Source organism: Haliaeetus leucocephalus, unplaced genomic scaffold (genome assembly GCF_000737465.1).
Source record: "Haliaeetus leucocephalus isolate CR32 unplaced genomic scaffold, Haliaeetus_leucocephalus-4.0 Scaffold526, whole genome shotgun sequence".
Classification (NCBI taxonomy): domain Eukaryota; kingdom Metazoa; phylum Chordata; class Aves; order Accipitriformes; family Accipitridae; genus Haliaeetus; species Haliaeetus leucocephalus.
Genome location: NW_010972962.1, coordinates 2,930,174 through 2,956,033, shown reverse-complemented (window position 1 = coordinate 2,956,033; position 25,860 = coordinate 2,930,174). Strand labels below are relative to the sequence as shown.

At 36.0% G+C, this 25,860-nt stretch overlaps 1 protein-coding gene across 2 annotated transcripts in view; it reads right to left on the bottom strand.

Moving 5' to 3' along the window:
* Positions 1–3,734: 3,734 nt before the first annotated feature.
* UBR2 (ubiquitin protein ligase E3 component n-recognin 2) overlaps positions 3,735–25,860 on the bottom strand; it is a 59,725-nt gene continuing 37,599 nt past the window's right edge. For both annotated transcript variants that reach the window (XM_010576455.1, XM_010576454.1), the window contains exons 25-47: positions 25,519–25,673; positions 23,396–23,498; positions 22,533–22,642; positions 22,233–22,313; positions 21,269–21,450; positions 20,373–20,572; positions 19,412–19,505; positions 17,806–17,967; positions 17,346–17,443; positions 17,050–17,122; positions 16,084–16,232; positions 15,933–15,988; positions 15,404–15,500; positions 13,159–13,226; positions 12,528–12,663; positions 11,814–11,904; positions 11,158–11,288; positions 9,300–9,408; positions 9,002–9,058; positions 7,410–7,487; positions 6,950–7,120; positions 6,176–6,277; positions 3,735–5,410 (exon numbers count right to left, since the gene is read on the bottom strand). In XM_010576455.1, coding sequence (XP_010574757.1) covers positions 5,269–5,410; positions 6,176–6,277; positions 6,950–7,120; positions 7,410–7,487; positions 9,002–9,058; positions 9,300–9,408; positions 11,158–11,288; positions 11,814–11,904; positions 12,528–12,663; positions 13,159–13,226; positions 15,404–15,500; positions 15,933–15,988; positions 16,084–16,232; positions 17,050–17,122; positions 17,346–17,443; positions 17,806–17,967; positions 19,412–19,505; positions 20,373–20,572; positions 21,269–21,450; positions 22,233–22,313; positions 22,533–22,642; positions 23,396–23,498; positions 25,519–25,673 — 2,645 coding nt within the window. In that variant the 3' untranslated portion in view covers positions 3,735–5,268. The remainder of the gene's footprint in view (positions 5,411–6,175; positions 6,278–6,949; positions 7,121–7,409; positions 7,488–9,001; positions 9,059–9,299; positions 9,409–11,157; positions 11,289–11,813; positions 11,905–12,527; positions 12,664–13,158; positions 13,227–15,403; positions 15,501–15,932; positions 15,989–16,083; positions 16,233–17,049; positions 17,123–17,345; positions 17,444–17,805; positions 17,968–19,411; positions 19,506–20,372; positions 20,573–21,268; positions 21,451–22,232; positions 22,314–22,532; positions 22,643–23,395; positions 23,499–25,518; positions 25,674–25,860) is intronic.

Sequence of the window (25,860 nt, the reverse complement as noted above, 5' to 3'; positions counted from 1 at the left end):
CCCGTAACATGTTTAACAAAACATGTATTGATTAATATAAGGTAAAAGTAATATTATTGACAAAACTAGCTCAATAGGGTTGCATAAAAGTCACACCTGAATTAGCCATCAAACACTGACCTGACTCTCCCAGAACAGGACCAGGAATCACTATTTCCCCTGACCGTTGTTAGCCTCAGAATAAAACGGACAATAATAAAACCCCTTCTCCCTCTTACTGGCAATGGAAGTTGCCCAAGTCTGAAGAGCACAGCTCTGTGGGACTTGCAGTCTGGCCTCGGAGGGCTTTCCAGGGGATGAACTCCCAGAGCCCGGTCTGGGTGCAAGCACTGACTGCTTGAGAGCCTCAGTCAAGCCTGGGATCCCCAAGCACCCACCTGACACGGAGTTCTTCACTGTCCTTTACCCAACGGTTCAAACTTCCACGACTGCAAACACCAAACTGCATGGGCGCTGCTGGCGGGCAGCAGGGAGAGGCAGGGAGGCTCCAGCTCCTTCTGGGCATGCCGCCACGCTCCAGAGCTGCCCGCGGCCTGTGCTCTCGCTGCAGTCCCAGCAGCCAAGAAGGCAACTCCACTTAGCTGTCCCAGGCTGACAGTAACACCCTTCCACCAGTCACTGCTGGCTCCCCAAACCAAACAAATGACACTCCAACAAGGTGAAGCTGCTTACCGGTAACTAGACGTTATCAGCAACTGGAGATTAAGATGTGCTATTGACACACACACGTGCACAGAGAAGACTTCCATCACGTGCTAAATGATAGAGACTTTTTTGCCTCAGCAATACCTGTTTGCAATGTTCTTACTGTGGGACTCTTCGCACCTTTGCTTGAACATAGCCCAAAAGGAGAAGCCAACTCTCCTCCTTCCCATTCTTCTAAACATTCAAATCCCATGAGGAAAAAAAAAGGGGGGGGGGAATTCATGGTAAGGAGAGACATTTCCCTAAAGAGAACTTGTCTGTAAGACTTCCCCATCTCTGGTAAGCAACGTTTCTGTGTGCCTGACGCCGAGGATATGTTGAAGCAGTACCGTACAACCTGAACCAGTTACCCAGAGAAAGCAGACAGTCAAATGGTGACGTGTTAGCTATGTACGCAGAGGTGTGCTTGGCAGGCTCCCTGGCTGTCACCTGGAAGCATTCCTGCAGAAGGCAAGCCTCGATAATAACTGAATCCAGTGTTGTTCCCGTGAAGTCTCTAACCTTCTCCATGCAGGGCCAAGTCAGACCCTGGGACACTCACCGTAAGGAGCCGAGGAACTTAACAGCTAATGGTAGAAAAGTGGATGCCTCCCTAAGAAAGTTTTCCTTTAGTGCCAGTTAAGATACGGACAATACCATCCCGCTCCCACTAAGATGCAGGACTGGCCAGGTTAACGGTCCTGGCTCACCAAAAGCAAGGCAGATTGCAATACAAAAACATGAAGCTCAGAAGACCCATAGAAGCCCCACAAAGATCAATGCAGTATCTCCTGCTGTTATGAAAGATAGCCTTGCTGTCCTGGTCATACACAAAATCATTCATCTGTTGGGTTAGTTTAAAGGACTGTTCCCTCTTTTGCTTCTTAGTAAATGGAAGTTGCTGTAAAACCACCGTCTCTGTACAGCAGATGTCTTTCTTTAGAAAAACTTTCAACATGATTTCAGACATCCTCATAACCAATCTGGGGAGATGCAGACTAGACAGACTGCAAGATGGACAGAAACCTGGCTGGATTTTCAGGCTCAGAGGGCAGCAATGAACAGCTGGAAACCAAGCAGTTACAAGTGGCATTCCCCAAGGGCTCATATTCAAGCCAAAACTGTTTAATACTGTCATATTTGACTTACATAATCAATAATCCTAACAGTGGAATGGAAATATGGAGCCACTACTTCTTGCCAAAGGCAATTCTTAGAAAGGGACAGAGAAGGAGAGTGCAGGGCAGAAGAGAGGTAGATTGCACACTCAGTTGACCGTAACAGGACTCTGCTGTGAAGAGATTTGAGATGCAACTCCCCTTGTGCAGTTCAATCTTCCAGAAAGGAAAACAGCTGGGATTTTGTGCTGAAGGTACTTGCACAGTAGGTCGAGCATCCAGCTTCTCCTCTACACATTCAGGACATAAAATTATCACAATGATGGAGCTTATAAACAAAGCACCAAGTCATTTAGCATAAAATAAAATGCACTTAAAATGAGATGCCAGGGCTGGAGCATGAGAGCTGGTAGGGCTTCATGTCAAACATAAAAGGACAGAAAAGGGTCTGTGCAGCTGCACGTGCAATGTCTGCTGTCTAGTAAAAGAAGTTAACTGTATAGTGCAGCAACACGTTGAACCCTTCAGCCCAGGTTGTTCCCAATGCTAGAGTAGGACATAAGGCCCCAATTTTACTTGCTTAGTCATCAGCATGAAGACTAGTTTGAAAGACATAGCAGGAAGCTGTAGGGAACTGGGGGAGAGCTCAAGATGTAAACAGGCTGAGAATCCACGAGCGCTTCATCTCAACTAACAAATTCCCAATAACATTACAGATGAAGTAGTTAGAGAGCTGTGGGGAGCACTGGCTCTTGACATAAGTCAGAGGGCACCAGGTGTTATCTTGGTTATATACTTCCACCAGAGTAAGAGCCTCCTATGGCAGATCGGAGGGAGTACAAAGCGTTATCTTGAAGTATGAACAAAGTAAAAAACATTACTGATGTGAACCTCAATCCTTGTCCCTTTACAAAACGCAATTTACAATCCTTTAAAAAGACGATTAGACTTTTTGGTAAAGGTCAAGAAAGGTTTAGCTGACTAAAGGAAATGACACTAATAATATAATCACCTTACATTTATAGCCAGGGAATTGCAGATGTTGCACATCCACGTATTTCTGTTAGCTTGTGATTAACAAGGCAACACACTTGAAGGAACAAGCTCAGCAAAATTCTAAAAACAATGTTTAAAAAGTACTTATTGAATGTCAACACCAAAAGCATTTACTTGATGCTTTTGGCTTTGTTTTGTATTCTGTTATGATGGTTTCAGGTCTGGGTATTTTGTGGGCTTTTGTTGTTGGGTTTTTTCTCCCCCCAAACACATAATACATTCTAGATTGTACACATAATCCATAAATATTAAAGTTATAGCCAATTTATTACAGATATTATTTCCCTGATACTGAAACAATGTTATATATAAATATTTCTACATTAATATAAATACATGCAAAACAAATCAGAAAATAGAAGTCTTGAATAAAGAATGACTAAATTGCAAAAAAATGATAAGTTGTGTACTTTGCAATTACTTGTGGTCATAATTTTACCAACCTATTCGACCTCGCAGTCTCCGACTCTGATCCCAGAGGAAAAAAATCCTTCTCACTATCAATATCTTGCTTTGCACAGAGAAACCTGTCAATATCATCAATTATCTTTTTAATATTATGCTTACAGGAAAAGAGCATTTTTCAGCGCAGTTACACATTATTTGAAAATGTGGCACGCAGCTTAAGAAGCAAGACTCTCTGCAAAGGAATACTAAGGTCACCAAAAAAAAGTGATTTTAAGTACCACGCACAGAAAATTGTTGATACATCAACCAGCTTGCGTAGGGGAAGGCAGAGATGAAGCATTAATGCAATTTTTTCCTGCAACTTCTGCATGTCTCTCTGTAAAAAGTGACAGCAATATATAAATGATTTGATCTATGACAGGTAGAAGAAACAAGAGTAGTCTGTACCATTTTTAAGAAAAGGAAATCAACATTGGCCAACTTTCTTTATTTCATACTTCACATCTTCACTGAATACTGTTACTGAATGTTTGAAAAATTGTCCTGTACACCATGAATATACAAAATTTATCTGAAGCATTAAATCTGTAAAAATAGAAACAATTCAGTCAGACCAAGTGTAACTGAAGACACAGCAGACAGTAAAGGGATGGCTTATCTGGGCTGAAGATGTAGTCAGAAAGTAAGACTTAACTAAAAGAACCACAGATTATTAAGGAAACAGAACTATGTAAATTACGATTTTACTAATTTGTCAGAAGATAGGAGAGATAAAGATAATGGATTTTATTTTAAATCAGTAAGCATAATGTCACTTTTTAGAGACACCTTGGCGGTCTAATTACATACAACTAGAAAACTCACTGCCTTCAGGCACCCTCATATCAAGTGCAAATCTGCGCAGTTATAGAATATATTTATAAAATATACTATATGCAAACATCTTTACAGAGCTTTAAATCAAGCCAAAAAGTAAATATACTTGATGGGACAACAGAAAAAAAAAAATGAATCGATGCAAAAATGTGGGCAGTGGGATTGTGGCCCTTCAAAGCCAGAGGAAACCATTCAGCTTGTCTGCAACAAAAAGGAGATGGGATTTGCACCTTAAAAGTTGACTGTTAACAAAAATGAAGAAAATATCCTCTGAGCTTCTGCAAAACAACATAAAATTAGCTTTCATGACATTTTATGTATTGTTGTTATCTTAAAATATCTTCTAAAACACAATGTCAACCCTTGAATACCAATAACCAATCACATAATCGAAAGTTAAAGGGTTTCCCAGCTAAATTCAAATTACAAACTACATAATTCTAAGGAGTGCAATGCTCTGGAAAAAGCTTTAAATTAAATTATTTTACTTGTAAAGCTAGTGTTAGGTTTTTTTAGTTAAAAAACAACTGGAAGCAAGAAAGCTGCAAGAGTACAAATGACAAAATCGTTTTAGATACACCAAGTGAAAGAGTGAATTATCCACTGATGCAGACAGAAACATCCATTTGCTACATTATTTGCTTCCTTACTTCATTCCATTGCATGTACACACAGCTTAAGTATTAAAATGCAGAATAAATAAAACGGCTCAGATTACTAGCAAGGGGCAAAACACAATCCATAATTGTGCTCTATCTAGTTTCTGTTTCAGCAGTCTTTTTCTCTTGCAGTTTATAAGAAAAATCATAGTCAGACTTCCAAAAAGAGTCATTCTTTTTTTTATCAGAAACTCAAGTTCATTTGCCCAGGTTTATAACCCAAGACATTTCTGTGAAGGAAGCACAGTGCAAATTATATGACTAATAAAACTTGCTTACATAGAAAGAAGTTTACTTGATTAATGTTAACTGGTATTTTTATGAAATACATTGTAAAACAAAGATTAAATAACAGGACTGGGTTTGGTGGGTTTTTTTCCTCAGACTTTTTTTCCTAATCCCTCCTTTGAAAAGCTTACTGACTTACAAAAAATCTTAATAAAGTTCCAGTCTTAAATAGATAACTATTATAAATGCTGCCAATCAATGCCAACTAGTGTTTGATTTGCTTCTTGTGCGTGTCCAATTTCCTCTGTGATACTGTGTTGCTGCCAGAGTTTTTGAATCTTTTTAAACCGTTCTTTGCACAGATGTAAGGGATTCCCGCGTCTGAAAAGGAGATAATACTTATCAGGAATGATAAAACACTGCAACTAAGCACAAACACTCAGGTGTGACATAAAAGATTAAATAACCCTTTAAAATATTAAATATTTAGATAACCTTTTAAGATTATTCTCTTGTCAGGGCAAATCAACAGATACTTGGATTAGTAAACTGGAGTGCTACCTTGTCTGATCTCCCACCCTTACTGGTCAATGATTCCCTCAAGCCTTTGGGAATCCCATATGCAGCCCACAGAAGTCTGAACATAGGTTTTCAGCAATCCTTCCATGCTGAGCCAGTTCATATGCTATGATATTGACCAGCTTCATAAGTAGCAAGCATTAACAGTATCAAGTCCGCTAACTATCCTCATAGGAAGGAGAGATAGGAGTTAAGACAAAGAACTACCACATTAAATAATCTCATCGTATTTTCACTTGGTATTAACACAGATTATACAAAGTGATGCACTACATACAAATAAAATTTTCAGCCTTAGTTTCTAGGCAACTTCACAGGTGCTAAAAAGATTTAAGTTTTTACACCTCAAGACAACTGTTTATAACCTGGGAAAGATCTTCCATTAGATATTTTTAACCTAAAAACACATATTAGCATTAAAATGTTTGAAGATATTACATGCAGCAGCAATGTAAAAATATATCACCTATATAATTAAAATAAAAAAGTAACATAGAAAGTGTATTGTACAAACAAGATAGTTTTAGAATTCCTGTCTTTAAAAGAAGTATTTTTTTAAATATTTACCTGAGTCCCTGGTCTGTCTCTCCATAGTCATCGAGATAAGGAGGAGGATAAAAACAGCCCTTTGTTTTTCCAGCTAAAAATAGCACCTGACATTCTCGTACTCTAGAGAGAAACACAGAGAAGATTTTTAGGTATTGATTTTTAGGTGAATAGTTTCACATATTTTCATAGACACTGCTTTTCCAATCCTCACCTACTTTCTGTATAATCTCCATGTACAGATTTTTAAAGGTACTTCTTTTTTTAAAGCTAAAGATCTTATTCTCTTCCTGTTATAATTCCTTGATAGCAGTTAAAAGCAATGTAGTTTAATGTCATATTATTTGCAGTCTGTGTAAAATACTCAACACAACCACAACAAGAAAATAAAACAAATTCACTTCTCACTAATCTTTGCCAAAGTGAAAATAGATATTATCTAACCTTTCCTTGTATGCAGAAAGACAACTAAATGAATTTTAATCTTTTCAACAGCAGTAACAACAACAAAATCAAGGTATTTACCTTCATTGTTTTGTAGTACTTGAGTGGAAATATACGCACAGAGAAAACAAATTCACTTTAAAATACAATTCAAATTTTCTATGATACAACCTCTGAACCTTACACCAAAGTATAAGGAAGATGAATACACTCTGGTTTTTAGGCAACCCTGTTATTAACAAAACACTGCCTTACAAACCACCCTTGCAATCACATTTATAGAACTACTCATTTTGTGTCTACACGCACCATCTAATCTAGCAATGTACGTAGAGGTGTTCAGTTCCTTACCTAAGGAATATGCCCACTCCAGAACCACAAGTGTATGTATGTGCAGTACAGGCTCCAACATCTTCTCCTTCTAATTCAGTTTGACAACAGTAACTCTGAGAACATAGCATGGTCCCACACACAAGGCACAATGTTGGGGCTCTGCTTTTATCACCACCTGATTTTGGACACCTTTTGTTAAGCAAAAAAAGTAAAATCCATTGTATGTATTAACTCTAGATGGTAAAAAGACACAAAAGTACTTTTGAACATTTATACAGTTAACAGTTATACAGATCCTTGCAATTTCTATTTCACCGAAATACACAGCAGTTTTGCTGGAAGAGATGACAATCAATATGTGCCATTAACTTTATGATACTGTAAACAACTTCCTGAGGTTTTCAGGTTAGAGGTTTCCCAGTTCATCAAAAGGAGCAGAAGACTTTAGGGGTCCTCACTGTAATTGCACAAAACTTACGAGAAATTGGATGCTTGGTTAATGAGGCAGCTGTAGTCATCCGGAAGGTCTATTAATTTGTTGGATTCTCTTGCATAGCTAGAATAAAGCAATCAAATTAACCACTCATATTTCAGTGAATAATACACAGTGATTTCAAACTCATTCATGTTTTCCTGACTCATCTAAACAGCATCTGTGAATAATTAAATTTTTAAAGTTTTCCTCTTCTCTGCTATTCATAGAGCACATAAAAAAAAAGAACCCACAACATCTCTCAGCTAGACCACCTCCAGTTTTCTGAGTCATATTTTTTATGAATTTGAGAAAAAGCATAGGCAGAAAGTCAGAAAAACATGTCATATGTACGCTTTTAGCGAAACGTCATGATGAGGTTACTATAGGGTTAACTGAATATTTGTTCTGCTCCCTTATCAGTTTGCTTTATATTTTCCTTTTGTTACTAATACTGAAAAGTGGCCTGACTCTCAAGTTCAGAGAACTTGTAGCCTGAAAAGAATGAAATATTCATGCCATGAAAAGGACCTATTTAATACCAAATATATATATCTTTAGAAATAACAGTTAAAAGTTAATTTTTTTGCAGATGCTATACACTAAATTTTAACAATCTTCAACTCTAGGTATAATACAAATGAGACTGTGAAATGTAAATAGAGGTTTGTAACAGAAGCAATGTAGAAGAACATGCTGAGAGGAAAAAAAAATTCACTGTCAAGTCAGATATAATCTTGGGAAGAGCAGTTAAGAATCAGCAAACAGAACACATGGAAAAAAAATCCCAACCATCACACAAAACAAGAAATCAATTACGCAATCTGAGTATTCTTACTGTATAAGAAATTCTGTTAACAGCCTGGTATTTAACAGATGAAATGATTAATTTTTATTTTGTCACTTAGCCTTATTGTATGTACAATGTTGAAAGATTGACTTTATGTATTTAGCATAGGAGATTAAAATGCAGGGATATGTTTTTAATGACAGCACTGTGAACCTCATATTCATTTATAATTATTTGGATAATTGATAACGACTATTTTTACCCAGGCTTCATAAAGAAAAACACCCCAAATGCTTTTCTACGCCCACTAAGTATTAAATGCGTTCTGAATTCAAAACAATTGCTTAGCAAGTAGAAACGTATGAAAAGCAAATTTTCTTTGTAGCTACTGACTCAGTGTTGATTTCACTGAAGAATTTGGATTCTTTAAAAAGCTCTTAAATGCCTGATATTTTTAAACAAAGTTTATATATGTCTTTTAGCAACAGCATATCTTTTGAATCAGAAGGTACAAATCTACTATAGGAAACATGAGAAGAAATGTTATGGCCTCTGATTACCGCACATCAGTCTAAATAAAACTGTAATATTTAACTCTGCCTTTAAAATCTACTAATTTATTTAGTATTATATGTCACTTTTCTTAAAAAATTCCAAAAATCTCTTTTGCTTATCCACTAATATCTTTGTCATTCAGTAACGTAGAACTGATACTATGTTATTATAAACACCCTTTAGAAAAAATATTTGGAGAAAATGGCAACATTAAAGTTTCTCGCCTGTCTCTGCTTAAAATTTCTGTGTTTACCTGATAGCATGTCTCTTGCCTTCCAGATATCTTTTTACTTCATTGTTACTGCACCAACTACAAGAAAGAAAAAAAATTGGCTTTGAACTCCAACAGATGGTACTTTCAAAAAAAATCCACAGTACGTCTATGCCATAATTTCTACAACCAAAGTAATTATTTCAAAACACTTCTTTCACAAATGCTTTTCAAAGGCTACAATTCACTTTCATATATGCACTCCTGGGAGAATACTTCTATTACCATCCTGTGCAGGATTCTTTATTATATTTAAACTAAGCATAAAAACACGACTTACCTCTCTATTAACGTGTTCAGAATGTCACTATTTTCTTGAAAAAGGCAAGTGAGGTTGTTTGGCAAGGAAAGATAGCTACATAAGTGTTCAAACTGGTTTGTTCCATTTACTGTAAAAAAAGAAGTATAATTCTCATAATTACATTTTTTTAGATTACATTATCTACAATAAATGAAATACAGCTCTAAATAATGGGACAGCTATTTTTTTTTTTAGACTGTATTCCCCCACACCCAAAATGTAGTATGAAGTATGAAAGTGCTAGTAAAGGTACCACACAGCTATTTTGGAAAACTGCCAGTAATGAAAAGCAACTTTCCTCAGACTTCCCCTGCTAAGCATGTTTCAAGCCTAGTCATACAAGAACCACAACAGAATGTTCAATAGCCTTTACAAATTAGTATGTCTTTGTTTTAATGTCACCCATTAAATGGCTACTTTGTGCTCCTTCCATGACACAAACCAAGACAGGTGGTCGGTGACAGGCAGTATACCGCAGCCTCAGAAATACAGAAATTGCAAATGCCTGCAGTGCCAAATTCTACTAAAATATGTAGGACACAACCGCCAGATTGCCATATTCACATTAGTCTATTGGTTTGACTTCCTGGGCCCCCGCTCTCGCAACTTTCAGGGCAAAAAGTACCACCACCTCATGGCACGGCCTCTTTTGCTCCTGAATGAAGGAGTGAAGAGAATTACAATAAAAGCTGTGCTCACTTCCCTCTCATGCCCAGTAAACACTCAAGTACCTCCCTCACAACCCCCAGTAAAACACCAGAGAAGACTGATACAGGCCAGCTGTGGGATCAGTGGGTCCTGGGATGGGGCAGTGGGAAGGGAAAGCAAAACACCCAGCGTCACGGTCACTGTCAGGACATCCCTCGGTGGCAGGGACCTGCTGGGCCATCCAAGCACCTGGGACTTGAGGATTGTAAAAAAAAAGCAAAGCTAAGCCTTCCTCTTCCCCTCTCCTACAACCAACTCTGTAAAGCCGATGGACCTACTGCCTGGAAGTACATCTGCACTTTGTACCTCATCTTTAGAATATCCATAACACAAAGAACTCAAGTGGTCACTACTGCTCCAGACTATGAACTTAAGAAACCTTACTACAGAAAATCAAAGTTCAGGAATAGAGGTTTCTTTCCTTTTGGCCAAAATGCTTAAGTATTGCGATTGTTAAATGAAAAAAAAAAAAATCTACATTTTAAACACAACTTGTCAAGGAGGTATATGTCAAGGAAACATTCTACAACAAGTACCAAATCAAAAAGATACCCATGACGAGACAACTGCTATTCTCATGTCAGCTCAGCACCAAGTATCAGACTTTGTTTTAAACATGGGAATCCTGAAGCCATGTGAACCTACTTATTATTAACATCTTCAGACTTACATTCCATCCCTACATACACCATATGTGGAGGACAGTAAAGTATGTAACTAACATTGATTATTTGGGGTGTAACATAACATAGTGTATTTACAGACAGATATTAATTAGTGGATGCTGATTTGAATGAAAACAATGCAAGCAAAAGCAGGTCTCATTTAAAAACAGTCATCAATAGGAGATTTGAAATAATCAAAATTTCACTTTTTAACAGAAGAGCATCGATTTCTGTTTTAAGTACCTAGAACGGCATTTGCCCCTACATTAAAAATACATTTTTAAAACGGAAAAAAAAAAAATTTTTTTTTTTGGCCTTTTTCATTATGCAGATATGATTCTGCACTGGTAACAAGCCCATACCCATTCAATCAGCTTCTTCAGAAAAAAAAGTTTAAACATAATTTACTTAGTCCATAAATATTTATGTCTTGAAAAGCTGCTTTAATACAAAGCAGACAGTACCTTGAATTTCTGAAGGTGCTGGGACTCCATTTAAGTAATGGAAAAACAAAGCAGAACATCTCAGGAAAGGCATGATTCCAGCTTTTAGATTCCTCCACAGGTGCCAGCCTGAGGAAATTTCTTTCAAGGCACTTAAGAGAACACAATAAAAAAAGTTTGCTTTTATTTAATCATTTCAGTTTGAGAACTATATTTAGCAAGTCTTCAGTCATATTTCATATTAAATTACAGAAATCAGCTGAAACAAGCATTATACAAGTGTTTTATTTCAAAGCTAACTCCAAAAAAAACAACGAAATAGAGATTCATAAAAATGTAACCAACTGGGACAGTAAATTAAGGAAAATTTTGCATAGACATTTCAGATTCTAACAAGTTTTCTGTACTCAGACACTGCCGATTCCAGATTCGACACATCTGCAAACTGACTAAAAAAATTGTTCCAGAGCAAAATCTTCATGAGCACAGAGGAATTTATAAGAATAGTTACTTGAAAAGTAAATCTAGAAGTAGTGGATAAGAAACAAGATGCAAGAGTTCCCAAGTTAAAAGTCTCATCTTTGACAGCATTTTTATACAGAATTCAGTCAGTAGTTAATGTTGAGTCGAGGGGGAAGACGACATTATAAAATTTTATCAAAAGATCGCACTTATACCTTCCTGTACACTGGCAAAGAAATTTATACAGTGTAAGCACAGCTACTTCCTCTTCACTGTTAGTGTTTTCTTGATCCATGCCATTCTCTTCTGAAGAAAGAAATAATAAGCAAGTTACTTCATACATACATGTTTATACAGCAAGAATGTAATTTTTCAAGTTTTGAGAAAAACGCCAAAACTAAGCGAAACATTCCATTGTTCTACAGTATGATGTACTGGAAAAAGTTTTCTGCTGCACATCTTATGTGGTAAGTTTATGCTATTGTCAACTCCAGTGAGCTGTTGGTTTACTTGTTAGATTGGTTTGGTTTCTTAGTAAACTTGCTTGGAGTTCTTTACTTTTGGCATACTACACCTTATCTAGTTCCACTTGCTGGAAGATACATTGATTCCTTACTTCGCTAACTGCAACTTACTCATCATGAAACGACTATATGCAATAAACACTTCCAGGCACTGCTACATCAGCTGGAAAGCAAGGATTCATGACTAGCTATGCTCCAGAAAAACTCCAGTGTTAAGCAATAAAGACAAAACACTGAACTTTCACGAGTACAATTTATCAACATTTCCTATGGGCTGAAAGAGAGAGCACCAGCAATTTTATTTTGCAACTGTAAACTGCACACATTTACCAATAGCACCTTAGTGTTTTGCAACTACAGATTTGAGGAATCATTTCAACAAAAGTTGAAAGAAAGTGGCCTTACCTGTAGATGAGGTAAGTAAAATTTGTACTATGTGTGCCATAGTGACAAGATGAAACAAGTGAAGATCTCCAGTGCCAAGACTAACCCCTGAAAAATCCTGACAATGTATGGCAGGGAAAGAGAGCACCAAGCTTACCTGTAAAAGAAAACAAGAAAGCTAGTATATTCCTTTTCTTTTTGAATCTTCCCATTTTCTCTGCTCATGCTGCAACTACACCCTTTGAAGGCAGCATACTTCATAAGGCTAATTTTGAAGGTAATTAGCCAGCCACTATTTAAGGGAACAATGATTAACTACTGGGGGTTTTGGGGGTCTGTTTGGTTGTTTGGGGTTTTTTCCCCCCTATTTTTTGTTTCTGGTTTGTTGGGCTGGGGGAGGGGGTTGGTTTTGGTTTGGTTTTTTTAATATCCAAAGGGTATACATTCCACCTCATTTTACCCCTTTTTTATTTATAGATAAGAATACTTGAAACAAAAAGATTCTTTAAATTATATTAAGTAGTGAAAAAATATTAAAAACCTGAACATTTTGAAAGGTTCCTAACCCAGAGTAAAGAGAAAGTTTCCAATTAAGTTTCTACATAGTGCCTACTAGATCAAAACATTATTAATAATATTATGGAATACTTACCAATAAATGAAACATGTCAATATCAAGTATGCAAGGAAGATTTCCATTTTTTTCATTAGGCACCAGTGCTGAGTATTTTAGAGAGAAAAATAAATTTATTAATTGAACATTTATATATGAAAATATTTTAGTGTACTTCAGTTACAAAATGAGAGCATCTCCTTGGCTTATATGCTTAAAGTACTTAAAATACAAATGGTACCTGTTTTGGCCAGAAAGGTGTGAATTTGAGAGTTGTTCAACATGACTGGAAAAGAGTCTTGCCTACTTGACTATACTGTACTGAAATGAAACAACCCCAAAGTAACTATAACAAAGTAAGTGCTGCCATCACTACTCCCACAGTGACTTTCTTTCGTTGCTTAGGTTTCCAGTGGGAGATAAAATGAGACAGTATCTCAAGCTCTGACCCAGAAATAAGCTTAAACACTAGTGACTAAACACTAACTGTTGTCTGTTGGACAGCTGTTCAAAGGAAACTTGCAATTCGCTTAACTTTACAAAGTTCACTAAATTTGCCTCGCATAACTTATTTGCCTTACAGTGTCAAAAATACATTGCTAAAGAGTCTCTTAAATTCATTATTTTATTTCTAAGAAGGAGCTAGGTATTGGTCTCTCCATCTCTGTAGCATTCACATTCACAGTAACCACAAGGTAGGTATTAACCAAAATACTCCAGCTGACAACAGAAATTCACACACTTAGTAAATTCCAAGTACCTCCATCTAAAAGCAACCATAATGAAGTGCCTAGAAAATGTTACAACATATGTAAAATAACAATTGAGGAATAGTTGCAAACTTCTTTACTCCAAGCAGTAAAATTAGATTTACAATAAAAGAGTTTCAACTAAAGCTATGAGAATAGTTATGCAAAGTAGCTATAAGCATTAAGCTGCCAAGTTTAAAAACACTACTACAGTAAAAAATAGTCTTATCATAATAACTTAAAAATACTTCAGTTGAAGACTGCTGCCTTGCTGGCCAAAAAATTAACAGCTGAAGATCTGTGACATTTTGAAGCTATTTCTATTAGCAAACACTTCATCACCACTCAGATTTCAAATGCTTTTACTTTTGTAAGCATATAGCTACAGAACTCAACACAAAAGTGTGAAAAATGCTTCTACCAAAAACATGACCAGAGCAAGGGACTTCCAAAACCAAACTTTTATTTGATAAGTTATCTTATGTATAGTTCATAGAATACTGACAGATCAAAGGCTAGTAATTTTCTTTATTCCTAGCCTGGAAAAATAAAATAGCAAACACTTCCTCATAAAAATAAAAGCCGTACTGCTTGCTTCTGTCAGCTGGAAGGAACAAAAGCTTTGAAGAAATATTGATGCAAGTTTTCAAGAAAACCCAAACCATGCAGAACACCATATACTAAGAAGTTCCAGCCAAATAGCTAGCAACATTTTTGTCTTCTGCTTCACACAGAAAATGGCTCAATCACTACTGCTACAAATTGACGTCAAGGAAGTTCTTCCCCATAAAGCTGCCAACTGTTTGCTGAAGTAGGTGCTACCAGTTCTACTACTAATTTCAGTATATGAATGCATTTAAAAAGTTGCCTTACTCTACTGACTGTAAATATTAAAATTATCCCATTTTATTACACCCTTTCAGAATAGTCCTCTCATGGGTAATTACTGCATTAGGCTGAACTTCAGACTTTTCACCTGTTTTCTACAAATGCTTCAAGCTTGGAACATTTTGGCTGTTCTCATTAAAATTCTCAACCAATATATGACATTACATAATAAGTCCTGTCTTATCACAGATCCTACTTTCCAAAGACAGAGAAGTTTGCAGATATATTATAGACCTCTGCAAATATCCTGTTCCCTTTCAATACTGTATTAATCTTAATTTCCTCCTCTTTAAAGTTCCAGCATATCACTTTTCTTTTGCGAAGGACCATGCTTCCTTTTCCTTTGCTCTAGGTATCTTTCTAAAAAGCAACAAAATAAATGCTGGGAAGAATCAACAGAACTCCTTCACAGCAAAATACCCATGCTTCTCTCAAAATGTATCTTGGAACTGCAGACCAAAAGAAAAAGTCTTTTTTTCCACGGTATGACAAAAAATGTACAGGTGCAGATGTGAAAATACCAGCTCTTGTTCTATGACTTAAAACCACTACAAAAAACAATCTTGTAATCGAGACTAACAATCATTCTGTAAGCATTTTTCTGTATCTGTATCTTTGTAAAAAACAACATAAAGTGGTGAACTTACATGCTAAGAGAGTACAAAAGTGACCCTGTACTGCTGAAAGAGATGAAACTGTCCAGTGAGCTGCTGCAAATCTTGTTAATGATGTAAGGCAGTCATCCTTTAAGAACAAAGAAAGAGACACTGCCAAAGTTAATGAAGTTCCTCAATATGAAAAGGTCTTTTGACTTACAGGATTCTTTTCAGGCCCCTCAGCTGCAGTTTATGGGAGCAGTTTGAGTAGCTAAGTATATGACAGATATTTCTGTTTATGCAAATATACAAATTCCCTTCAGTATTCTTACTTCTACTGTTACCATGAGAAACCCTGGCCTTACTAAACTATGCATTTATAGAAAAAAAAAAAAAATTAGTTTTGCTAGATTTGATTTTTAAATAGATTAATAATCAGATGCTGACTGACTAAAGAGTGAGATCCAACAAATAAAACTATCAAATAACTCTAACTTAAAATTTAGATGTTCTGCATTAAAGAAGCACAATTCCTTTTTTTTCCCACTGATTCAGAGAGGAATTGCTACTTGATCCTTACCTGTCGACAAGGTAAATGACCAAATAATGGTTTATCTTCATCAGCTAAAATTCGTTCTGGAAAAAAACAAAACCCCAAAATGTTACAATGCCATGAATTTAACTGAATTCTGAAATTCACATATACAGGAGCAAAATGAATACATTAGTACCTATAGTCTGTATCGTGTAAGCACAGCTTCCCCAGCACATTATAGGTACACGTGGATCTTCTTCATTTGGATGAACCTTCAAGCCTACTTTGTATGTTGCTGTACCAAAAGTTGTCAACATCTCTTTTATGCTCTCAGAATAAGGATTCCTGAAACAAAGAAAACAATATTAATAATTCATTGTTTTCTCCACTGGCAGCATAGTACTTTTAATGAAGAACATTCACCCTGTAGCTGACACCTAGATTTTTAAAATTTAAGTGAGAACTCCAGTATCTTCCTTTGAATCTGATATTCTGTAACCTCTTTTTTGAGACAGATACACTCCCAATTATTTTTTTATTATTTGACTGGAACCAATCTCATTTTTTAGTGTTAAGAATATCCAGTCTTCAAAGATACAGTTCAGGCTAAATTAAAAGAACTGTGTGTGACTGATAGCAAAATCTGTCATCAGCTGGGATAGGTGTCTTGCATTTTTGTCTGCAGCTGGAAGACAGATGTCTGTACCATGTAATGAATTTTTTTACTTTCTCCTCAATTGAAGAAAGGGTAGACTCAAATGCAAACACACCGTAATAGCTGAAATTACATATTAACATACTCTCCACTTCACAGTCTTTCTTCATGTTTTACTTGTAGTGCTGAGCTATAATGATGAATCTTTCATCCAGTTACAAGTAATAGGGAAACAAAGCCTAATCCTGACGTCAAAATTTATACAACTGCAGCATCTTCTCTGCACATCCACTTACCACATCCACCTCTGAAATTCTACTGCATTATTTACTATTTGTGGGTTGGACTTCAATACCATCATAATAATAGGATTAACTTTTCTAAGTAAAGCAAAATTAATATATTTGCCTTAATTATTGAGAACTTATAGCACAGAAGTCACATTCAATTTTCACGTTACTACTTCATGATGAATTTTTAATGATTTATTAAGATGTAAATACATACTTCGGTTTGAAATCTGGTCTAAATCCTTCAGGTAATTGCAGCTGATCCATTTTTTCCGAATTACCAGAATTGCCTGCACAAACAGGAAGTAATAAAACACTGATTATTCATCTATACATAATTTTTACATTATAAAAAGGTGCAGGAGCACATCACCAGAAACTGAAATTCCAAGCTGTTCTTGCCACTTTTGCCACCATCTCTCAACTCTACTGTGGTAGAGCCAAAATACTCGGTCTTTTCCATGAACATTATAACATTTTCACATACAAATATACACATTTCTTCAGACTTACTTGCACAGTCTTCATCTCGAAGTAAATACAGAGCTTTTATTTGCTGGGATATTGTTTTGATCCACTGAGTTAGGTTTGGTTGGCCTGAAAAGTCTAACCTGTCCAAAAATATAAACAGAATGCATAACGTTAGTTTAAAACAAACTATATATGGAATTAGTATTTCATAGGCACTCCATGTTCTTCTGTTTCTCAACAGGCTTTTTCTCTGCTGCCTATGTATTTCTCTATGTTCAGTTCTTTTCCTGCAGGTCCTACACTTTACTGTCCTTTCATACTTTAAACTCCTTATTATACAATAACCAAGGAAGGTCCATAAACCAAAATAAGCAGGCAGGCAATCCATTTGAGATTATCAAAACAGAAGATAATAAACATTTTGAAAGGGGGTTTTGGAGTGTGGCTTGTTTGGGATTTTGGTTTTTTACATTTATTGAGGACATTTATAAAGCAAACAGACCTGTTAAACAAAACTCTTGGTGGAGGAAGCAGAGGAATAACAGTGTTGCTTAAGCATTCACAAAGTGGGCAAAGGAATTCACCATTTTCTACATCGTAACTTGTGTGTACTCGTAATCTTTGTTGTCTTCGTTGCTCTTTTGCTTGGACAGCATCAAAATACCTTTAGAAAAGAGCAAGATAATGGTGGCAAATTATTAAAACATTACTTTAACATATAAATTCATGAATTCTCCTGAAGACACTGTTTTGCCATTTCCCAGATATACGTAAGAGAATTAGCTGAAGGAAAAAGCTCTACCCTCTGACTGATAAAGTATTACTAACTGCAGGCTATCCCCAGTTTTTGGCAGCCAAAATCCCCCAAAGTGCTGAAGTTCACTGGGCTGTTAAAATCACATTTAAGTCTGAACTTTAGCGATTTCCATTTAGGAAAAGAAGGGTAAGGGGAAGAGGTAAAGAGAAAGTTGAAGGGTTAAAAAAAAAAAAAATCCTTCAGCTTTACATAAAATTTTAAGGGAGGTGCCATGAGCATAATTATCCATGTGCATGTTCCATTACAGGCCACAACAGAGCAACAAATGGAAAAACTGGTGGCTGATCTCCGAATCCTGTATGAAAAGGAAGTGAATTCACCGCTTTGCTAAACATAACTGCTATTCCAGAAGCCTCTGGGATGGTTTAGAACGTGCCCAACAATGACCCAAAAATGGCCTGAATACAGGCATCTCAGGACATTTCCAGGAGTTACTGGCAACCACACAGGACTGTACATGAGCTACACAAGAAGATGAAGAACACATCTTCAGTGAGCAGTGATATCAAAGGCCACAAATGAAACCTGTGCATGGTTATGGCCACAGAATCTCTGGGAGCTCCTAACAATCTTCACACACAAGGCAGAATTTGAAATGAGGCGCTTCAGGAGCTATGCCAAGGACCAAAGCAAGTGCCTGCTCAAAGTCAGAGGCTTGAATGGTTTGCATTTGTTACATTGCATTGTCATCACATAGCATTAAGCATGTTTATCCCCCTCTGAAAATAAAAGCATAACTGAAAAAGGTTTTATAAAAAAACCTAAGGACAAAGGATAAAATTGAGTTTATGTTGAAGATGAACCTGGACTAGACTGCAGATGTTTCTACTTTAAATTAAACATGATGGAGGAATTAAGAGTGCAAGGGTTGCACTGTCATTTAGAACTTCGGTAGAAAGCGCAAGAAGCAGCAGGAACATGTCTATTATTGAACTGCAAAAAAAAGTCCCCCAAAATCCGAGCTTCAGTGTTCAGATATATGTGCACCACAGGGGATTACGCATAGGGATAAACAACCAAAGGGAATGAAAGCTGCCATGTGTGGCTTTGGATTCTTCCTCACCAAGATAACAGATAGTGAAAGAAAATTATTTTGAACATGTTTACAGTATTTATTACAATGTTTTCTACTTTTTTTTTTTTCCTCAACAGAAAGCTGTTTTAATCACTTAATGAAATTCCTTTTTAAGTTTACTACATGGTAGTAATTTTGCCATTAAAATTAGTGCCATTAGGCAAACTGATGGCATCACGTGCTATTTGGACTAAAAACTTAAATATACATTTTTACCTTTGCCAACAATGAGCATGCATAATATGTCCGCAGCTACCCGTGTGTGTTCCACATGACAGATCTGGGTGCATGAATAGTGGGTCATACTTTTCTGTATTTAAAGTAAAAAAAAACAACTTTGAAATGACATTTATGAAAAGACTTAACTGCAGATATATGTTATCACATTTGCATTATTATTAAACTTTATCACAAAAGTATAATTCATTTGATGAAGCATAAAACATATTACTAATCCACAACAACTTAAACTGTTTAGATCATTTACAAGTATTGTGTAATTGATTTTGTTTTGAGCGTATGTACTGTACTTAGACTGCAAACCAAGCTTTCGGAGGTGCTGGGCCATGGTAAAAGTCCCCAAGATCTACTGAGTTTTGGTGGTTCAGTACCATTAAACAATGAGCCTAAGAACATTAAACTTCACACTGAGAGCGCAAAATGATTCAGTGCAGAATTTCTGTGTTTGCATATACAGAATCCAGAGAAACCTTTGTAACAATGCCACTGATCATTGTGATCTGTTTCACAAAGTTACCTAAATCCAAGCATTTTTTATTATTGCTAAGAGGCATTTCAGATCATATAACTGAGAGGAAGGAAACATGTATCTTGTGCTTTTACAGCACTACATCAACACCTCCTCTCTCTACAATGTTACAGGCATAATTTAAGAACAAACACTTCTGATTTTAAAGCTTTTTTAACAGTTATAAATAATTTGTCATAAATGGCTGGCAGAACATTTAGATAATGCTTTGCAGTGATTTTACATTATTTAAACATACATTTCTACCTCACTAAAAACATGGGAGTTTTGCCACTGATTACCATGAAGTCATTCACAATTATACAGTTAACATAAGAAGGTGATGCCACTGTCTCAACAGAAAGCATGCAGTTGTTACAGTGACTCTGACATTCATTAATATTAAATACAACTATGAACACTACTTACCAGGGTCTGGAGTAATTTTGTTTCTATTTTTAGACAACACAGTTGATCGCTGAATAAATGCTGCCAAGACCATAGCCCTGCTGTCCACTTTAACTTCTTGTTCCTCCTGACACAATATACACATAACAACTTGTCTGTGTTCAGCTACTCTAGTTTGCTCTGGTCCCAAGGCTGTGAGTTTCGCATCTGAAATTACAGGGCTAGAATATTCAAAGAATACTAATGAGCAAATTATTTGAAAAACATTACGAATCAGATCATGATTTAAATGTGATTAATGAGCTTTCTAGCTTTATGACAAATGCTGACAAAAAATAGTTTTGGCATTTGTACAACAATTCCTGTGTCCCCAGAAACGGAACATATTTTCCAGAAAACATTCATATCCTCCCAATAGTATTACCCATTCCATTTTAACACAGAAACGGTATCTGAGACCCTCCATCATCACCATCCCTTAAGTGCCTGACATAAATTCTGAAAACACTCTCCACTTCCCCACAAAATCGTTAGCATGCTTCAATTAATATTTCCAGCTACAAGCAGATTTTCCTCCAGATCCTCAACAGACATATAATCAGCTATTTCCAATTTACTATGTTTAATAGCATAGTCTCTTCAGTATTATTAACAATTTACTGGATGATTTTATACAAAAAAAAATTTGCCTGTGTTGAGCATTATGAGCGTGGGACGAGGGAGGAATCAATATTTATCCCACCATATTGACAGAAAAGGAGGAGGAAAGCATTCAATTTACTGCTGCATTTTTGGTCTCAAAAAACTTTATTAATAAGTTTTCCATCAAGACTGAAAAAAGCACTTTTTAAAGCAGTAACAATAGGACAATCTGATGCAAAAGTTAAAGGAAAAAAATTTAAACGAGATTCCTTTACCTGTTTTCATGTACTCCGGAGGTTGAAGTGTCTAGCTCCTCCAAAGTTTGCTGAAAGAGTTCTTTGTTTTCATTAATGAAGTGCCGTTGCATCTCAGACATCTGAGCCATGATCTTCTCCCTGCGCAATCTGGCAATCTCAGCTTTCCGCTTCCTTTCAGCTTTGTCTTTATCACGTGAACTCTGAAATTGTATTGTTCACTCAGTAATTTTTAAAATCTTGTTGCAACAGACAACTTATTTTAGCTACTGCTATGTGTAACTTGTACTAACCTCCAAACAATGAAAGTCTCATAAACAGACAAAAGAAAAGTCTACCAAAAGGTTATTTTGTGCCCTCTTTTCTTTAGCTCACGTTCAATGCCAGGTAGAACTGCAGATTCAGAAGGGTATCTCTCCCCCTCAACCTTTAACTGTATTCTGTATTTTGTATTTCTCTTCCCTTTGAGCATTTGTAAGATAAAAAGGTAAGTGACAGGTCTTGTCTCTAGTGCTGTTCTTCTTCCATACTAGCTGTATTCCTAAACACACTACAGTGCTCCACAGTCTTTGTGTAGTATCTAGAATGTCATGCCATGCTAAATGAATCAGCAGAGCTTATCTGGAATGATCTGCATGGTAAAAATGCATAGATACCATTTCTTCTAACAACTTTCCAAGCAGTCTTGAAATTATGGGAAGAGCAGAATCATTAAGTGCTGTGATCAGTACTACAAACAGTTCTAAGGAATAAACTTGCAAATTATTTGGAGACTACAATATATAAAGCAAAGAAAAATAGTCCAGGGATTCTCCCAATAGATCTTTCAAAAACAATGGGTTTGATCTATAAGCTGTGAGACAGAATTTCAGAAATAACTGATGTTTCCCATCTTTGATTTACAGCTGCAATTAGAAATACAGTCCTTTGCTAGTCAGAACCCAGACCTGTTCCAGATCAGATAACTGTTGCAGCTTGCTTTTACCTCCTCCATAATATTTCCTTCTGTCTCGGCCACAGGACTTGTAGAAGAGCTTTCCCTTAGTTTCTTAATAGTATTAAAAGTCTGTAAGAAAAAAAACCAACACTTAATTTGTTTGTGACGTGAATATGACTGTGTATATAATAATGCTGGCCAGATAATGCACAGCGTTGGATTCCAGAAGAGGAAAAAAGTAGGTACAACAAATCAACATGGGAAATAAGGAAATCATCACAATATAATTAGGAAAGTTTCAAAAATCTTCTTTCCATGATTTTCTGCAGTTACATAGAATAGATTTACCTTCAATATCCATCTGATCATGTCCTTGTGCACTTCCAGATGAGGTGCATTTTGCAGTGTTTCTAGCATAGCTAGTATACTAGGGGAATTATTGGGTGCCTCTCCTGGTCCTGAGAAAAAATTACAACAATTGATAACACTGTTACCTCACAAACTAATCATTCACTAACATTAAAAGCAACAAAACCTAAAAAACCCAATACTTGTATATGTTCAGCTGCTGAAGAATTCCTTCAACAAATAGGTGCAATATGTAACTTTCTTCCCCCCCTCTGAAAACATTTTCACGAATAACCTCTAAATCCTGAAAAATTAAAGGAAATAGTCTCAAAAGTCTTGCTTACTGACTATATTTTCTTACAAGACAAATGCACTCTATGTGGTCCCTGGCTGTTTTCATCTTGGGAGCTTCCATATAGAACTTCCAATATTTTATTTCCCACCTATTTTAAATGGAAGAGTCTTAGCAACTTTCTTGTCTTAGCAAATCTAGAGGCACTAGTCAGAAGATACAAAGGAGAGTCAAGATTACAAGACCATTTAAGAATGCAACTACAGTTTTTGCAATTGTAGCATCTGATCATGTACAGCAATCTTTGTTGAGACACTACTTAAAGATATTAAGAATCAGGTTTACTGGGAATTATTCAACTTTTGGATTTCTCCTCTAGAAAAGGCCTTTGGTATTGCTACTATCATAGAATCTACACATATGTAAAGTGCGTATGTATAGTCAATTTGGTGAAATTTTGATGGATAAACAAATACACTCTTTGGTAAATACTGTTTCATAAGAATAAAATATGAGATACTGTCATTTTCAGTTATTTAAATTTGCTATACATTTGAAAAGAAAGGCATACTTGATATTTTCTGAGTGAAGGTAAATGTTACAACATTCTCCTCACTGAGATTCTCCAGATGCTGTTTTTCTTCTTGCAGTGCCATTCCAAGCAAATGCAAAACCTAGGTAAAAATTATATATTTTAGTTCTTCTTAAATAATTAATATAATCTCGTTATAGAGTTTTTCTGTATAGTTTTTACTCATTAAAAGTCACTGTCATTAAAAGACAAAGAATTCGTACAATGAAGTTACATAATAAGAATATATTTGAAGTTATTTCTATACACATAATTCCAAAGCTACATTACACAGGATTAACAGTATTTGTTTATAAATTCTTGAAACTTTGCCAAATAAAAATCACATTATACCACTTGTATCTTTCTGTTTGCTGTCCTGTCTAGTGAGTGACAAGTCAGTGTTTCTTAGCTTCCGCCCTAGCAATTGCATGTTATTATTGCAAGTCTCTGGACAGAAGCATGATGCACACTTTAAATCCTTTTTACATATAAAGTTTAACTAACAAAAATTTAAAATTATTAAATTAAATTCATTCTAACACTCTAGAAACACATTTTAAAATAACGTTAACTTTTAGGTCAGTAAAAAGCTGTGATCTCCTTGAACTTAAAAACTGAAATTACCCTATTTGGCACTAAAATAGTCTGAATGGCATTTTAAAGCTGAAATAGTTAAATCTTAGTGGTGAACTCTGTCATGCTGAATCAACCACTTTTGCCACCCCACACAAATTTTCAGGATGCTCTAGACAAAAAGCATTACTGAATGCCTAGAATCAACACTGAAACCTGTGTAAGGAAAGGACAACCATCGGAAAATCTGTAGCAGAACTGGAATGCACCAGTCTAAGTATCTACAGAAAAAGTGGTAAACCCTGGTTTGAGTCTTGAAGTTTGTTTTTTTTTTAATTTGTTTTAAGAAGTAATAGTGAATTTTTCCTCAGTCTGTCACATCTGTCTAACAAGGCCTCATCCGATATGGGCCACCTCTTCCAGATGTCTCGTATCAACCTTTGCATGGTGCTTCCAAGATGAGAGTAGTTGACTAGGGAAAGATGCAGTCCAACTGCACGGCACCAGTGAATACAACGTGCCATGAGTTTCTGAACAAGTCATAGGTCCCTAATGAATTGCACATTTTTGAGAACAACACAGAGCTACTCAAATGGCTAAGCATGCTTTAGTTCAGTTTCAAAAAAAGTAAAAATAAAAATAAAACCTTATTCTATGCAAACAGTTATACCAAAGCCTAGCATTCTCACAGTACCTAAATGTAACTACATACTTCAATTTTTGTTGTGATCTATAACACTGATATATTGTTCAATTTTCAACTTTTTTGTGTTATACAGAATTGTTTATGTTAATTTAAACTTAGCTATAAAAGGTAATATACACTCAGTAAGACCGAGTGTCACAAAATTAATACTCAGTTTCAAAGCTGGGGTTTCACTGCAAAATGTTATTTAAAAATCCATCAATATTTTTGAAAAGTTTGGGGTTGGACACTAAACCAACAACCCTGACCAATATGAATAGGCTTTTGATGGCAGCTCACCACTTATCTCTCCACACCCCAGAAAACGACCATCATGGACAACAACATCTACAGTAACCCCCCAGGTTTCTAAGGATCATTATAAATAGTGAGGAACAAACAGCTCAGTTCAGTTTCCCAAAGTTGATACATTTTCAAGTTAGAAAACTCTTTTCTGTACTTCTATGATTTTTTCTGAAGTGATTTAGCCTAAACTGAAAATAAGCAAAGGAACATCAAGAAAAAGTCAATGTGCTTTACTTAATATGCAACAACTCAGATAAACTGGTTCTCTACCACAATAAACACTATTTCAACTGATTCAGGCAGAATTCTTCCCTCTCGTGTGCATCCCATTAGAAAGTCACCTCTGTCTTCCATCCACTTTTAAAAATAAATCGCATCGAAGGCAGAGGGGTTTCCCTAGTCTTGTATATCAGAAAACACCATTTATTTCTCATTCAGAGTATTCTGGATATGTTAGATACCAAGTAACCAACACAAATCTATAAACCCATGTTAAAATGCTAAAATACACATTCCTTCCATTAGCATAAGCGTAATTTTAAACAAGGAAACATACCCTTTGCAGCATGGACTCTGACCAAGCATAGCCATTGTGTTCTACTGCCCATTGCAGTATAGTCCCCATAATGCACAGCATGACATCAGATTGCAGAATATTAACCAGACTTGCAAAAAGTGGACAGAAAGGAGGAAGAGCTGGCGGTGGAAGCGCTGAAAGGGAAATTTGTGTGTTTGACATTTCAGCATCTCTAAAATTTGCAACACCCATATAAAATGTCTGACTTTCAAACAGTTAACAGCTTAAGCCAAGACAGTATACAGTTGCTTGATAAACAGTATTACAGATAACAGGCTGTATCATTCAACATGGCTTGCATGTAAGAGAAAAGCCAAAGGA